General features: G+C 54.0%; 1 protein-coding gene across 2 annotated transcripts in view; it reads left to right on the top strand.

Moving 5' to 3' along the window:
* Positions 1-8,230, top strand: part of NOVA2 (NOVA alternative splicing regulator 2) — a 31,335-nt gene extending 23,105 nt beyond the window's left edge. The window contains exons 4-5 of one of the 2 annotated variants that reach the window (XR_007474287.1): positions 1,866-3,600; positions 7,247-8,230. Coding sequence is in view for 1 of the 2 variants with exons in the window: in XM_004271144.4 (XP_004271192.2) it covers positions 1,866-2,948 (1,083 nt within the window). In the remaining variant the exon portion in view is untranslated. Of the gene's footprint in view, positions 1-1,865 lie in introns of both variants that reach the window. The other variant, XM_004271144.4, reaches the window with a different exon arrangement.
* Positions 8,231-16,809: the final 8,579 nt, after the last annotated feature.

Here is a 16,809-nt window from a genome sequence, read left to right as displayed (position 1 = left end):
CACTGCATGCCCGCATCTGTCCCCAGTTATTGCAGACAACCAAAACCACTCCCACAATTTTCCTAACACCCCCAGGGTCTGGCTTGGGGGTGGAAAGGAGAGGCAGTGATGAAAGCTTCAGAGGGTAGAATCCACAGGTCTGAGGGGACGTGAGAAGGATTGAGAAGGAGGAATTTGTGTGTAAAAATGCTCTTGGAGTTGTGAAAGGAGATGTTTGGTTTTGAAATATCCCCACTGGACTCAGGATTGATACGGGGGCTTCCCTGGTGGCGCAGTGGTTAAGAATCCGCCTGCCAATGCAGGGGACATGGGTTCGAGCCCTGGTCCGGGAAGATCCCACATGCCACGGAACAGCTAAGCCCGTGAACCACAACTACTGAGCCTGCGCTCTACAGTCTGCATGCCACAGCTACTGCGCCCATGTGCCACAACTACTGAAGCCCGCGCACCTAGAGCCCATGCTCCACAACAAGAGAAGTCACGGCAATGAGAAGCCCACGCACCGCAACGAAGAGTAGCCCCCGCTCGCCGCAACTAAAAGAAAGCCCGCGCACAGCGACGAGGACCCAAAGCAGCCAAAAATAAAAAATAAATAAATTTATTAAAAAATGATCCGATTTGTAGCTGCAAAGGATGGGCTGCTCTACAACTGAGAAGGGGGACCCTCATATGTAAGTGACCAATTTTCTCCATCTTCTCTGATGTAAGCTTTTTTTATCATCATTTTGCAGATAAGACAACTATATTAGATTGCTAGAGCTGTCATAACAAAGTACCACAAACTGGGTGGCTTAAACAACAGAAACTCATTGTCTCACAATTCTGGAGGCTAGAAATCTGAACTCAAGGCATCGGCAGTGCTGGTTTCTTCTGAGGCCTCTGTCCTTGGCTTGTAGATAGCCATTGTCTCTCTGCCTTTTTTTTTGCGGGGCAGGGGGCCCGCGCCACACAGCTTGCAAGATCTCAGTTCCCTGGACCAGCGATTGAACCTGGGCCACGGCAGTGAAAGCCTGGAATCCTAACCACTAGGCCACCAAGGAGCTCCCCCTCTCCGTCTTCACATGGTCCTCCCCCTGTGTGTGTCTGTGTCCTAATCTCCTCTTCTTATAAGGACACCAACCATATTGGATTAGGGTCCACCCTAATGACCTCACTTAACCTTAAATGCCTCTTTAAAGACCCTATCTCCATATACAATCATATTCTGAGGTATTAGGGGTTATGACTTCAACATGTGAATTGGGGTGGGAGGGGACAGCAATTCAGCTCATAACAACAATGAAGAGCTTAAGCGAGGTGACCATGTCATAGGGTGGAAAGCACAATGGAGCAGGAATCCACGAGGCTGGATTTCAGTTCCTTTGCTGTCTGGGTGACCTTGGGGCAAGTCCCTTCACCTCTTAGGCCTCAAGTGGCTCATCTGCAAAGTGAGACTAATGATGCCTTTTCTGGGGCTGGGAATCGGAGTACTTAATGATATAGAAGGACATGGGCACCAGTGCAAGATTGGAGAGAGGTCCTGGAGGGCTCCCGCTGGGTTAGTCTTTCAGCTTCTAGGTGCCGGATGGAAGGGAGGTCCCAGATGGAAGGGAGGTCCCAGGGGTCTCAGGAACAGGCTGGCTGAGAGACTACTAAGGAGAGATGGAGTACTAGCTCCTTTTTTTTTTACCAATGAATATGGAAATATTTCAATATTTCTAACCAGTAGAATCATACTGGTGCATATCAAGGGGGCGTGCTGGGCCTGATTTTGGACATTTGAGAGCAGGGGTGGGAAATGACTTGAGATGGCCAGTCTTAGACTAACGTTGCCTTTCAGTGTCCGATTACCCCCCTAAAGACCCTCCCTCTGGCTCCCCACGCAGGCCAAGCTGATCGTCCCCAACAGCACGGCGGGCCTGATCATCGGCAAGGGGGGCGCGACAGTGAAAGCCGTGATGGAACAGTCGGGTGCTTGGGTGCAGCTGTCCCAGAAGCCGGAGGGCATCAACCTGCAGGAGCGCGTGGTGACGGTCAGCGGCGAACCGGAGCAGGTGCACAAGGCCGTGAGCGCCATCGTGCAGAAGGTACAGGAAGATCCCCAGAGCAGCAGCTGCCTGAATATCAGCTACGCCAACGTGGCTGGCCCTGTGGCCAACTCCAACCCCACCGGCTCGCCATACGCCAGCCCCGCGGATGTGCTGCCCGCCGCTGCCGCCGCCTCGGCCGCTGCCGCCTCTGGCCTGCTGGGCCCGGCGGGGTTGGCGGGCGTGGGAGCCTTTCCTGCCGCCCTGCCTGCCTTCTCGGGCACCGACCTGCTGGCCATCAGCACGGCGCTTAACACGCTGGCCAGTTACGGCTACAACACCAACTCCCTCGGCCTGGGCCTCAACTCGGCCGCAGCCTCTGGGGTCCTGGCCGCCGTGGCCGCCGGTGCCAACCCTGCCGCCGCCGCCGCCGCCAATCTCCTGGCATCCTACGCCGGGGAAGCAGGGGCCGGGCCAGCGGGCGGAGCTGCTCCACCCCCACCCCCGCCACCTGGAGCCCTGGGGTCCTTCGCCTTGGCCGCGGCCGCCAACGGCTACCTCGGGGCCGGGGCGGGCGGCGGGGCGGGCGGAGGGGGTGGCCCGCTTGTGGCCGCTGCAGCCGCAGCGGGGGCGGCTGGGGGCTTCCTGACGGCGGAGAAGTTGGCGGCTGAGAGCGCCAAGGAGCTGGTGGAGATTGCGGTGCCTGAGAACCTGGTGGGAGCCATCCTGGGCAAGGGGGGCAAGACGTTGGTGGAGTACCAGGAGCTGACAGGCGCCCGCATCCAGATCTCCAAGAAGGGAGAGTTCCTGCCAGGCACGCGGAACCGGCGGGTCACCATCACCGGCAGCCCCGCGGCCACGCAAGCCGCTCAATACCTCATCAGCCAGCGGGTCACCTACGAGCAGGGAGTGAGGGCCTCAAACCCCCAGAAAGTGGGATGAGGCCTGTGGTGTGTGCTCCCACCCGGCTCCCTGTCCCTCCTTTTCCTCCCCCTCCCCCTCCCCCCTCCCCCTCCCCTGCCCCCCAACTCCTGACCTCAGCTCGGTAGAGTCCTGCTCCTCTTGGGATGGGGCTGGGGTAGGCCTGACTGCACCCTCCCTTTCTGGTAGTCATAGGCAGGATTGAGTGATGGCTGGGGATGGGGCCCAGAAGCTCCCTCCCCAGCCCTGAACTGACCCCTTCTTCCTTCCTCCCTATGCTTGACTGGGCCTGACCCTCCTCTCCCAGGGCCCAGGTCTGTGTGATATCTGTATATATTGCATTTTGTTGATTTTAATAGAAAACAAAGCGTTATTTTCTCTTTCTTTCCCTCCTTTTTTTCCCCTCCTTTGATAAGGATTTCCCCCCCCCCCGCCCCTTTATAAGTTTTTGTTTCCTTATGGGAGGAGGGGAGGGAGCCTCTGGGTCACCTAGAAAGAGGGGCTGCCCCAAAACAACACCCCGCCTCTCCTGCTTTCAGCTCCGGATCTGAGGGACCTGATGGGAGCAGAGGTAGCAGAGGAGTCTGAGTTGAAGTGGGACATTTGGAGCAGGGACCTCAGAGTTCCCAGATTTTCTCAGCTACTCTCCCCTCACTGAAGTTGCCCCTCCTAGGTGGGACTTTTCACTTTTTTGTTGTCAGGTTGTATGGGGGGAGGGGTGCGGTGCTGCTGGGAATGAGGCCGGCTCTGGGATTGGGCCAGTCCGGTGGGCAAGGCTCTGGCACAAGGCTGGAACAACTTCCTATGGCATCTCCTATGGTTTTTCCTTGAGTAATGGGCATGAAGGTCCCTGTCGTGCTGTCACTGAGTCAAGTACTTTCTGGGGTGCTTCTGGCACTCCCTATGATGTCACAGGAAGTAGTTCCCTGGGGGTCACTTCCTGTGATGATAGGAGAGACAGGTACTTCCTATGATGTCTCAATGAGCCTTCCTGGAAGGTTACTTCATGGTATCATGGGGGCGTGCACTTCCTGTGGTGTCTCCAGGTTACTTCCTATGATGTCACCAGGGTGAGGCATGCACTTCCTGTATCAGGCCATGGCCAGTCACTGATCCTCCTTCTCTACCCACACCCCTCTTTGGTGGGTCTTGGCCTGGCGGTCTTCCTAGGAGGAGAATAAGGGGTGGGAGTTGGATCTAATCTGGAGGACTCTAAGGAAGAAGACCCACTATTGTCAGGGTCATCTCCATGCAAATGTACCAAGTCTGAACTCACCTGGCAGGGAGGGGGTGGGAGATGGAGCTGGTGAAAACTGTTAAAGACCCTCATTCCCACCCCTGCCTTTTGTGTGCATGCTTGTGTCTGCGTGGCTTTGTTTCATTAAGTCTGGTGGGCCAAATGTATGGTGGCTCTGTCAGGCCACGGTGGCCCGGGTGTATTCAGTGAGCCATGGTAGGGTCCCTTGAGCCAGAATGCTTCGTGTAGTCTAATGCATTAGTTGACTTGTGGTTTCCAGCAAGCTGGAGTACTTTGGTGGTATCTGATGGATTGGAATGTTTCGGTGCTCTCACCAGGCTCTGAGGATCTAGAATGTTCTAATGGAGTTTGCCAAGCCAGGCAGCCCTGAGAGTTGGTTTGAGAGTGGCTCCCTGGGCACTGCGGCTGTGATCAGCTCTAAGGCCTTGTTGGCAGGCTGAGATGTCGGGGCCTGACAACCCCATGGACTTAGGATAGCTGAGACCCACTTCTACCCCCATCCATCTCCCCCTCCCCCATGGAGACCACCTCCACTTCCTCCAACCCAAGGCAGGGCCTCCCAGTGCCCTGGTTCCATCATCAGCATCTCTGGGGGAGGGGCACCCCATGCCCACCCTCTCCCCCAATTGTCCCCCTCCTAGGTCTTCCAGACCCTTCTCTTCTCCATGGCTTTGGGGGAATCCAGCCTCCTCGTCTCTCTCCCGGCAAAGGAGGGGAGAAAAGCCAGAAACAATTCCCACCCCTAAAGCCTGGGAGACCCCTGCCCCTTGCGAGAGAGCCACCCCCAAATCAAAATGTGAAAATCCCTAGAGAGCAATAGCCTTCAAGGTACCTTGCACTGAATTTCCCACCCCAGCCCTTCCACCTGATGGGAGGCTGTAGCTTGGGCACTAGGGTGACTTTTTCCCTGCCCTCTTCATCTCCAGGGTGGGGGGCAGGCCCCATTTCCCCATCCCTCACCTCCCATCGCTGCTGCCCTCACCCCTAATCTCCAGACTGAACCCAGATGGAGATTTGAGTGCCAAAACAATTCTTGATGTAACTTTGTACATATCTTCTGCAGTTGGGGGCTCTTGGGGTCGGAGGTGGAGGTGGCCCTATGGGCCACTGCTCCCCTCCACCTCTCAAAAGACCTTACAGTATTTCACAACATCTCCACCCACATGTGGGTATTGCAGTCTCTAGCTGGACTATCCCCACCTACAACTCCCTGAGCCGCCATAAGGAGGGGAAGGAGCCAGGGAGAGGTGAAGTAAGGTCTGGGAGTGGGGAGGTGGGATTTGAAAGTGCTCATTTGCATATCATTTGCATCCTCAGCTGCCCTCCGGCTTGTCAGATGCTTTCTGTAGACCTATTTCTGGGTCCCAATCAGCGGGGTCCAGTACTCTTCTCACACAGACACGTCTCTGGAGGCTGGGCCTCCTGAAAAGTGTTCCCTTGGTGTATCTGTGTGACAGCCCCCTCCCTATTCACATTTTTCGGGGACCCCCTACCCCGCCAGCCAGGGCTATCTGAAAGGTAGTTTGCTAGCTCAGTGAGCTAGTTCAGTCACTATGTTGGTGAGTGGAGAGCCACACACCTTTCCCCATTTTACCTTATGAAATTCACTCTGTGGTCTTCCCCATCCCTTGAAAGTCCCTTCTGCAATCTGACCTCAATCTTTTGTGCTGCAGTTTGTCCAGAGGGGACGCAGATGTGGGGTCAGGGATGGGGATCATTGAAAAATCCATCACCTCTTTTTCTCCCCCCCCCTTCCCTGTTAGCCAGTCAGATCTCAGAGACTCTGAGTGGCCTCCCTACACCCTACTCTTCAGCACCCAATAGGTGCTTAATAAGTGTTTGCTGCATTGAATTGTCTTCTTGTTCTTTCCCATTTGCCCTCCAACTCCCACCCACCCCCACCCTGCCACCAGCATTTTCCTCTCTCTCTGGCTCCCTGTGACTTTCACTTTCTCTCCCTGTGGCTTCCGTTGTTACCTGTCCTGTCTCTATCTTCGTCTATGTCTGTCTTTTCCCTTTCCTCAACTCTCAATCCTCTCCCTTCTTCCATTGCCCCATTAATTAAAAAAGAAAAGTGCCAAACTTCCTTGGAACTGAGCCGCTCTGGGGGGGAGGGAACCTCAGACAGAGGGGAGGAAATGGGACCATCTTCCTTTGAAGAGGCCCCTAAGAGGCATTGAAAACGTCTGTGGACACTTAGCTCAATTGCGTCCCCCTTCCTCACCCCTCCCGCCCCCGAGTTTTTCTTAGAATCTTTGTAAGAAAAAAAAAAAAGAGAAAAAAACTCTCCTTCAGCTAACCCCTAATCTTTTGGATTCCCCCCAATTTCCACCAGCCGGGGAGAACCCCACTTGCCTCCTTCAGGCAAAACTGTAGAAATTGGGGAGGGGGAGACAAGCTCAACCCCTCCTCTGCTGTCCTGAGAGACAGTGCCAACTGGATTCGAGAGAAGGACCTCAAAGCACTTATGAGAAGAAGAGGTTCAATGTGCCAAATTCACCTCCTTCATCCCCTGTCCCAGGGGGCTCTGAGCCAACCTGCCCCAGCCACCTTCTTCCGCCCTGTCCCAGCCATCTCTACATGGGCAAGGAGGCTTCACTGCAATAATTATTAAGGGATCAGAAGGCAAAGATCGTGCCATCTTTATCTGCCCTAATGCCTGCCCTGGACTTGTAGGTGGGAAGTATGGGTATCCCAAATGGAGTTTGGTTAAGAGTCGACTTAATAGATGGTTGTGGACCTATACTTGGAAGAATACGGTACCACTCTTCTCTGAGTGGTATACCTTCTCCCCTTCTTAACCCGCAAATCACTCAACATCCCCTTGTTCCGTTTCTCCTGCCTATTCCTCCATCCCCCACCCTCTTTATTTTGTTTCTGATTGGTGGCCTACTATTTGGAAAGTGAGAGGATTCCCCTGCGTTGGGTATTGCTCTGTCAAGACCAGGATTAGACGTTGTGATAGACTGAGAGGTGGAAAAAGTATTGAGTATAAGAGTGGCGATGAGGATGGCATTTGGGGCTTCCAGGCTGCTGATTGGGTGCACACCTATCACCACAGCCAGGCAGGCCTTCGCTGTTGGCCACGCATCTGCCCCCCTGCCGTCTGGAACCCCAAGGCCGGCTGTCGCGAAAGCCTGAACTGGATGTCACGATGGGGAGAACGGGATCGCGATGCCCACGTTGGGGCACTGCGGGCCAGGGGCGCTGGTTTTACGACTCTCGTGGAGTCGCGACACCCAGCCCGGCTATCGCGATCCCTCTCCACTGCAGTCAGCCGCCTGGACGCCGTAGTGGAGGAGGTTTCTTTCCGTGGCTCCTATGCAGGTGTGTGTATGGTCTCTGTGCCCTCCGCCCGTTGCGTGGGGGATTGCTGGGTGGCAGGGAGGGAGATGGGGAAAGTCTCGTCGATGGCGATGGGGGTGGTGAAGGCTGCTGCTTTTTAAACCCTTCTCAGCCAGTCCAGGACGCTCTTGTCTCCCAGAGATAATTGGGTGGGACCGCCTAATCCCCCTCCCCTCCCCGCTTCTCCTCTCCTCCCCCACCCCCAAAACCACCAACCTCTCATCTTCTAAGTGACTCCATCACCACCGGCCACCGGGACCTGCGGCTTCATTGCTCCAGCCCGCCCCACTCGACCGTCAGACTCGCTCATCGAACTCTTTCTGATTAACCCTTTCTGTGTTCATCCCACGGAAAACTGTGTGTCCGGCGTGGGGGAGGGGGGAGGCGAGGGGCAATAGCTACCTTTCCTCCATCGCCTCCCACCGCCCATGCCTCCCCACCCGCACCCCATCCCATGCCCCACCCCCATCCCTCACCCCGAGGGTCCTCCCCGGCCTGGGGATAGAGACCCTTTATAAATATCTATGCTGTTTGGCTTTGTCCCTTTCAAGGCAGGGTCAGGGGTGTGGCCTCCTCCGAGTGGAGAGCTCACTCTGGCCCCACTCCTTTCTGTGCCCCCCCACTCCCCACCCCTTCATTGTAAATAGTCACTTTTGTACTGGTTTGAGCCAGGGGACGTGGGGAGTCATTTTTTTTTTTTCTTTGTGTTGGCATCTCAGGCCACTGGAGGCATGGCCCACATCCCAGCTTGATTTGGGAGAATCCCAAGATGTGTCCCCTCACCTGCCCCCAATGCTGAGGATTTCAAGATATCAGTATTACTCCTAAAGGGATGGGGTGCACAGATCCCCTGGCAGGGAGGTGGGAGAGGTGTGAAAAGGTGTAGCCTGAAAGGATGACGCAGTTTTTCCCATCTGTGAAATGGGTTCATCCTCCAAGTTCCCTCAGGAGCCTCAGTGAGATAATGGTGGAGTCAGAGGAGTTAGAATCTCTTTCCGCTTTCTCTGTTTGGGACAGATAGGGTAGGAGAAGAATGGGGGTGGTGGGTAGGACTGTCTTTGGAGAGCTGATTGCTAAATCCTTATTAGGACCTCAAGCTAGCTTCTCCCGGGCTTGTTCTCTCTCTTGGAAAATGGAGGGAACTGGAGGACCTCTAAGGCTCCTTGGGTACCCCCAGTCCTTAGATTCAAAGCCTGAAGCCCAGGGCTGGCCCTCTGCCTGCTGCCCCTCTCCCACATTCCACTTCTTGGCCCCAGACCATCTGCCATGTGGCCATGCCTCCAGTGCCTCCATTCAACCCCCTCTAACTGATTCCTTCCATCCTCTGCGACCAGAGACGCCGCCCACCTCCCCCCCACCACCTCCAGAAGCTCCTGGCTGGGGCCCACTGCCCTCTCCTCTCCCCTCCCCCCATTGCCATGCCTGGGCCATGCCCACCTCCCCACCCCACCCCCAGTGTCCGTCGTGTGACCTAGTGCACCATGTATTAGCTTCCATGGCCCCCCCCCGGCCCCCACCACACCCCTTCCCCCACCCCCTCTCCCTCGGCGACTTCACCTTTTTTTGCCGCGATAAACGCCATCTCAGCATCTGTGTCTAATGTTGTCTTTTTTGCTTGACATCACACACTCCTTCTTAACCCATACCCTTCCCTCTCCCTCCTCCCCCCACCTCCACCCTCATCCTGAATTCTTTCCCCCTTTCCCCCAGGGCTCTGGGCATCTAGGGGAGGAGGGTGGGGGGACCCCTGAGGATGGGCCCCGGAGGGGGGAGGGGGAGGGGCGGATTGTTCTCTCTGGACTGGGTGAGCACCCAGAGCAAGTGTCTGAGGGGAGCCAGGGATCCAGGTTGAGCTCCCAGGGCCTAAGTGTCCAATCAGGAGGATTGACAGACACCACCACCGCCACACACACGCAACACCACAATCCCGGGACGCACATCCCCACACAGCATTGCAAATGCACAACCCCAAGTAGAGTCAGGAGAGCCCAGGGTTAAGGTTTTGGAGTCAGGTGAGTTTAGATCCCAGTGCTGCTAGGTAACCGTGGGACTTTGAGCCTCTGAGCCTCCATTTAACTTTTTTTTTTTAATGTTATTTCTGTAGTTTATGCTAGAATTCAACGTATCATTAGCTTTAAAAAAAATTATTGAGCACCTACTACGAGTAAGGCACTGTTCTAGGTGCTGGAGAGAAGGCGATTAGCAAAACAGACTCAAATGTCTGTGCCTTCATGCAGCAGAGATTCTACTGGAATCTGCAGATTCTTCTTCAGCACAGAACCTGGCACAAGGGACTGAAAACAATTCAAAGGTTGCAAACCATTGGCCAGCAGACAGGTCTGCTGCACATATCACCTCGTTTGGCCTGAAGAGCGTTTCATGTGAATTTGGTAGCAGCATTTAAACCTTGGGAGACTTCGCCTACACATGTGCCCCTTTGGAGAAATCAGATGTGGCCTCTCTGAGTGGCGATTGTCACCTAGCCATAATGGGCTGGAGCAGAGCAGTCACTCCATCCTCCAGGGAAGGCAGCCTCAGTCCCTCCCTGACCTGCACTGCTGATTTGTGTCCTGTGCCTGGCCCCTGGATGCATTTGTGTTTGCAACCCCTGTGGTAAATGTTTAATGCTAACATCCTTATATCTTGGAGGTGTCAGAGATGCAGCTGGGCAGGCGATGATGTGCCACGCAGGAGGAAGGATGAAGTTTGAGGCGGAGAGACAAAAAGAGACGGCTGTGGGGTGGGGGTGGGGGGCAGAGGCTGTGGTTCCGGTGTGACCAGGGCACCTCGCTTCCTCTCTCTGGGTCTCAGTCTCCACATCTGGAAAACGCCCAACCAAGCTGTACTTACCTTCTGAAATATTCCAGAAGGATTCCGAAAGCAAATCGCTCCATCAGTACCTGTCACAGGGGAGATGCTCAGCACATGGTGGCCACTGGAGCGTCCCCTCCAGCTGAAAAATAACAATAAAAATGATTCTAAAAAAGGACAGAAACCAAGAGAGGGGATGGGAGGAAAAAGGAGATTGAGGCTAGGACAAAGTAAGAGACAGCGATGGGGATGAAGAGAAGGGAAGACATGGAGAGGAGTCCTCAACTGCTTGGGGTGTGTTTTTTCATTCACTCATTCATTCATTCAACAGACATCTGTTGAGCACCTACTATGTTCTCAGGCCTGGGGACATGGCAACGACCATGACAAGTCACCGCTCTCAGGCATACAGCCTGAGCACCATAACCCCAACTCTTAGCACATAGTAGATGCTCAAAAGTCTCCCATCCCTTATGCCACAGGTACCTCTGGTCCTGGCCTGTGACCTTCTGGGATTACCTGATGTTCAGAAATATCACCAAGCCAGGCCCATTTTCAGGAAAAGTAAATGAATTTTCCATCAGGAACCTGGGAACTTTGAAGGGTTTGGGGGATCAGAGTCGAGGAGGTGGAGTTAGGTCTCAATTCAGCTGTGTGACTTGGAGAAACTCTCATGACCTCTCTGGTCCAGGAGATGGAAAGGAAAGGAGATGAAGTCAGGATGCAGGTGAGTAACCGGGGACTCCTCACTTCCACAAGGCTTCAGACCTTCTCGTCTGGTAAGGGAAGGGGAGAAAGGAAGGAAGGGGTGGGGGGCCTCGATGAGAAGAGAGATGAAGAAAGAAGACGGGGGAGTTGCCTGGAGGAGAGAGACGGCTCTAGAGACAGGGCTGGGGTAGGAGGATGGAGGGAGGAGGGGACCTGAGTGGGGATATGGGGGGGTCTCAGGGGTGGCTCTGAGAGGCCATGGCGAGGTCATTAAGAGTGAACAGAGGGCTTCCCTGGTGGCGCAGTGGTTGAGAGTGCGCCTACCGATGCAGGGGACGCGGGTTCGTGCCCCGGTCTGGGAGGATCCCACGTGCCGCGGAGCGGCTGGGCCCGTGAGCCATGGTGGCTGAGCCTGCGCGTCCAGGGCCTGTGCTCCGCAATGGGAGAGGCCACAGCCGTGAGAGGCCCGCGTACCGCAAAAAAAAAAAGAGTGAACAGAGAAGACAGAGGTGGACTGGCAGAGAGGGAAAACAAGCACAAACCGGAAACGGAAATGAGGCAGAAACAGGACAGAGATGGAGATAGGGTTGTCAGATTTGGCAAATAAAAATACGCGTATGTCCAGTGAGATTTGAATTTCAAATTTTAAAAAAGATTAGTTTTCTTAAGCATAAGTATACCTCATGCCATATTGGGGCCATCCTTCTACTAAAGTATTAGTCGTTGCGGGCTTCCCTGGTGGTGCAGTGGTTGAGAGTCCGCCTGCCGATGCAGGGGACACGGGTTCGTGCCCCGGTCTGGGAAGATCCCACATGCTGCGGAGCGGCTGGGCCCGTGAGCCATGGCCGCTGAGCCTGCGTGTCCGGAGCCTGTGCTCCGCACGGGAGAGGCCACAACAGTGAGAGGCCCGCAAAGTTCAAGTGTCTCTGGGCATCCTGTGTTCTGTCTGGCAACCCTAGAGGGCGAAGAACAGAGATCTGAATGGCCACAACGAAGCCAGAGCTAGTCAGAGGAGCCAGGTCATCCAGGTCCACTGTCTGGAATCCTAAATCCGGCATGCCTAGCTCACTGCCTCTCTCTGCCCCTGGGTCTCCCCCTCTCTCTGCCTCACTCTCTCCAGCTCTCTGCCTCTAAGGCCCCCTCTCTGTTTCACAAAGCCCCCCTCTCTTCAAACCCTCTCTCTGATCCCTCCACTCCTCTTAGTTCTTCAGCCTTCCACTCCCCTCAGGAATCTGCCTCAGACATCAAAAGTGGTTATTAAGTCACCGTCGTCACCACTTCCCAAGTCATCAAGGGGGCTGGTCTTTGGCGGTAAGGCCTGAGGGACAAGTGACAAGAGAGGTGGGGGCTGCATTCGGGGCCACTACTCCTTCCTCGGGCAGGGCTGTTGAAGTTGGGGCTGCGTCTAGGCTTTGGGAAAAGAGATTCTGTCAGAAGAGTGCTCCATCAGTGGGCGGGGCCTTGGGGATTCTGGCAAGTCAGGGACCTCCCTCTCCAGCATCCCTTCCATCGTCCTGCCTCCAACTGCCGTGCCTTCCGGAGAAGTTTAGTCGCTAAAGGGTCCTCTCTACCACCACTCCCACTCCAGCATTCTGGGGATGTCTCTGTGTCACTTTCTGGCCCCCTGTCCTTGCCTCTCCTTTCGCTCCTCTCTGCCTCAGTTTACCTTCAGTATTTCTCTGGGTGTCTGTCTCACTCAGCATATCTTCCTCCTTTCCATCGTTTCCATCGTATCCCTGCAAGTTCTGTCTCTCTCCTAGTTTCTGCTGGAGGCTGAGGTCTCTGTGTGCCTCTCTGACTTTCCCTGTTTCTGCCCGCGTCTGAATCTCTTTCCCCCCGTCTCTGTACCCATTATTATTGCTCAGCAGTAGCAAAAAGGATCCACTCTGGGGACTTCCCTGGCGGTCCAGTGGTTAGGACTCTGCGCTTCCACTGCAGGAGGCACGGGTTCTATTGCTGGTCGGGGAGCTAAGATCCCGCGAGCTGCACAACGCGGCCAACAAAAACAACAACAACAAAAAGAATCCGCTCGGGCCAGTGTAAGCAGAAAGGGACTTTTTAAGGGACCTTGAGCCTGGTAGAAGAAACAGCTTCCAGGGCACTTCCAAATCCAGAATGGGCCACGCAGGAGCTACTGCTCCCCTCCGCGATCAGGAAGCCGGCCACTGGCCCCACAACCGTACCAGCTCGCTGAGATCTGCACTGGCAGGGCCTCGGCCTCGCGGCTGCCTCTCTCCCCATTTACTTTGGTTGGAAATTCAAGCTTCCCGCGGAGGCATCTGATTGGTGGAACCTAAACTCCCGTCCCGAACCCCACCACATGGCATTCTGGGAAATGTAGTTTTTAGCTTGCCAGCCTCTTCAGTCCCAGGAAAGTGCGGTAGGAGAGTGGAATAGAGAGACACTAAGTGGAAGATGTTGAGGGAGCCCATTGACTCCCCATTATTGCACGCAGTCTGTCTGTCCATCTTTCTTCCTATGTGCATGTGTTTCTCACATTCGGTCTTTCTGTCTCTGTTTGTTGTTGGGTTTTTTTGCCTCTTCTTCACCGTCTGGTTTTATTTCAGCCCTTTCTCTGTCTCTTTCTTCATCGCTCGTTTCCCTGCCTCACCCTCACCTCTTTCCCCAGTTCCAGCTCCAGTATTTAAGGGAGTCTCTCTCTTGACCCACATCCCATCGTAAGCTGAAATGGAGGCCCGGAGCTATAGGGAGGGAAGATATGGGCGCCCCTCGGTTCAGCGGTTCAACGGACAAGCCAGGAAGACGACCCAAGCTATGGAATTTCTCAACTGCTCTGCCTGCAGGTGGGAACATCCAGCCCCCGCAGGTGGCCATGTGAACTGAAAAAGTTTGGTGAGCTCCCAGCCAGAGCTAGAGTCGCCACAGGGTTTTGGGAACAGAGCCCAGCCCTCATTCGGCCAGTAACTGACAACTCAACCTGCTCTCCCAGAAACTGTGGTGACCTCCACCCTCTCCCCTCTTCACTGTTCTTCTTCTTACCCAATGATCTTAGAACTTCGGGGAAATGGAGCTGCATGCTTCTTAGGAGGTACACAGTCACTTCAAAAACATTTATTAAGCACCTACTATGTTCCAGGCATTGTTCTAGACATTGGGCAACAAAAGACACAACAAATTTCTCTATCCTGAGGGGCTTACACCCTACTGGGGGAAATTGACAATAAGCAGGATAAATAAATTATACAGTACGCTAGATGATAATACATGTCATGAAGAAAAATGAGACAGAGACAGGAAATAGAAAGTGCTGGAAGGGAGGGACACTGCAATTTTCAATACGGTGAATGTAAAGGCTTTATGGAAAACGTGACATGTGAGTAAAGACCTGAAGGAGAGGTGGGAGTGGGCATGTAGATATCTGGGGAAAGAGCATTCCAGGCAGAGGGAATGGCAAGTGCGAAGGGCCTGGGGTGGGATGTATCAATACCTGGAATACGTGTGGGATAGCAGGGAAGCAAGAGTGGCTGGGACAGAGTGAGCAAGGGGAGGGTGGGAGGAAATGAGGTCAGAGGGGAGACAAAGGGGGCCGTATTATTTAAGGTCTTGGGGGCCACTGTGAGACTTTGACTCCTAGTGAGAAGGAAGCCACAGGAAGGTTCTGACCAGAGGGATGTGAGCTGACTCAGGTTTTAACAGGATCCCTCTGGCCATCATGTGGGAAACAGTCTGTAGGGGATGGGGGCTAGGAGAGTGAAATAAACAGGAGGAGCCCAGTGAGAAGGTGACTGCAGTAGTCCAAGTAGAAGATGATGGTGGCCGGACCAGATAGTGGCTCTGGAGATGGAGACGAATTGTTGGATACTGATAGAATTTGAAAGTAGCACTGACAACATTTGCTGGTAGCCTGGATGTGAGAAGTGAGAGAAAAAGGAGTCAGGGATGACTCTCAGTCACATAAAGCTCTTAGGACTGGATTTTGGTTCCAATTAGGAATAGAAATTAAGAATCAGGCTAAGGCTGAGATTAAGGATCAGTAGCAATCATTATCGGTGGGGTTTGGTTTGAGGTTGAAAACAGGGTTAAGATTCTGGCAAAGATGACAACCAGCCCTGGTGTATGGGTTATGACCAGGGTTGGGGTTAGGATTAAGTATGTAGGATAAGGGTAAAGATGAAGTATAGAGTTAAGACACTGGTTATAGCAAGAATCACAGTCAAAGCTAGGATTATGGCTAAGATTAGGACTGGGTTTGGATCTAAGACTGAACTGGGGTTAAAGAGAAACTCAGAGACAGGGAGAAGTGATCAGAGAGCAGAGAGAATGGGGGGGAGAACTCAGAGAGACGAGGGGACAGAGACCTAGAGAGAGTAGGGGACAAAGATCCAGGGAGAGGGAGGACAGAAACAAAGGAGGGGAAATGGAGATCTAGAGAGATGGGAGACAGAGACCAAGACGGAAGCCTAGAGACTAGAGAGGAATGGACAGAGAACCAGGGAGAAGGGGTCAGAGACCTTGAGAGGGAGTGAGTAGAGAACCAGAGACAGGAGGAGACTGAGATCCAGAGAAAGAGAACAAAGATGGGGGGGCGGGGCAGAGAATCAGAGGGAGGGGGAGATGGGGGAGAAAATAGGTACCCAGAAGGGTAGAGGATAGAGACCCAGAGAGAAAGGACCAAAGACAGAGAAATTCAGGGAGGAGTGGTGAGAGGTGGAGCCCAGAAGTCCCCTCCTCACCGTCACCTAAGCCAGCTTCTCCTCCCTTTTTATTTACTGAGGTGTGACCCTCCCCGCCAACACACACACACACACACACACACACACACACACACTGGGTGGTTCTGAGTAATATCTATATGTAGTTCATTTGTTGATTTTAATAGATGAATTGTCGTTTTCTCTTTCTTTTCCTTTTTTTCTTTTTAAGTTTTGTATCTTAGAGGCAAGGAAAGGGAGCCTCTCCAATCCTGACCACTCCTCTTTAAAAAAAAAAAACAAAAAAACCTTAACCCTCTCCTCTCTTGCTATGGATCTCAGAGATTGGGTAGAACGTTGAGGATGAATGTAGCAGACAAGTGTCCTTTGGTGAGGGGTATCTGCACATCCCCAGATGCCTGCAGCTCTTTTCTCCCCACCGGAAGGTTGATCCCCCAGATGTTTTTGAAAGATCGCTTACGGACAAGGGGGTGGGGGTGGGCAGATGCTTGTGAGTCGCATGACCTTCAAGGCCTCTGCCTACACCCCTCCAAGGCACCGAGATTCATGTGTCTCTAGGAAAGGATGTACCTCGCCCACTCCCCACGGCAGCGCCTTTCCAGGGGCAAATAAAGTCTCCAGGACCCACACTCATCCATACTAGTGATTACTCAAGGTCTAGGGCATTGAGGGGGCTGCGGGGGGCTTCAGGCACCTAGAACCTAGTGGGCAGGGGACGCTGATAGACCGGGCGGGGAGGAGGCATGGTGTTCTGTGGGCGGATTTGGGCTGACCCAGACCTGGAATTGACAGGGAAGCGTGGCTTAAGGACTTTATGTCTGGGATTGGAGGAGCGATTGGAGGCGTGGTCCAAGGGCTGTGGGCGTGGTTAGGGAACGCGGGACTTCGGGACAAGGGAGGTAGCTGACTTCTTTAGCCCTGGGATTGGAGGGTTGGGGAGGGGGCGTGATTCCGGACCAGTGTCCGGTTCGTACTAGGGTCGGAGAGTGGATGCGGAGAATTAATCCTGTAACTAGTCCTGGAGTGGAAGATCCAGAAAGTATCGATGTGGCATTTCCAACCGCTCAGGATACACAGGAAGGCAAAC

Source organism: Orcinus orca, chromosome 20, assembly GCF_937001465.1.
Source record: "Orcinus orca chromosome 20, mOrcOrc1.1, whole genome shotgun sequence".
NCBI lineage: Eukaryota > Metazoa > Chordata > Mammalia > Artiodactyla > Delphinidae > Orcinus > Orcinus orca.
Note: the sequence above shows the minus strand (reverse complement) of the source record. Positions and strands in the feature narration are given on the sequence as shown.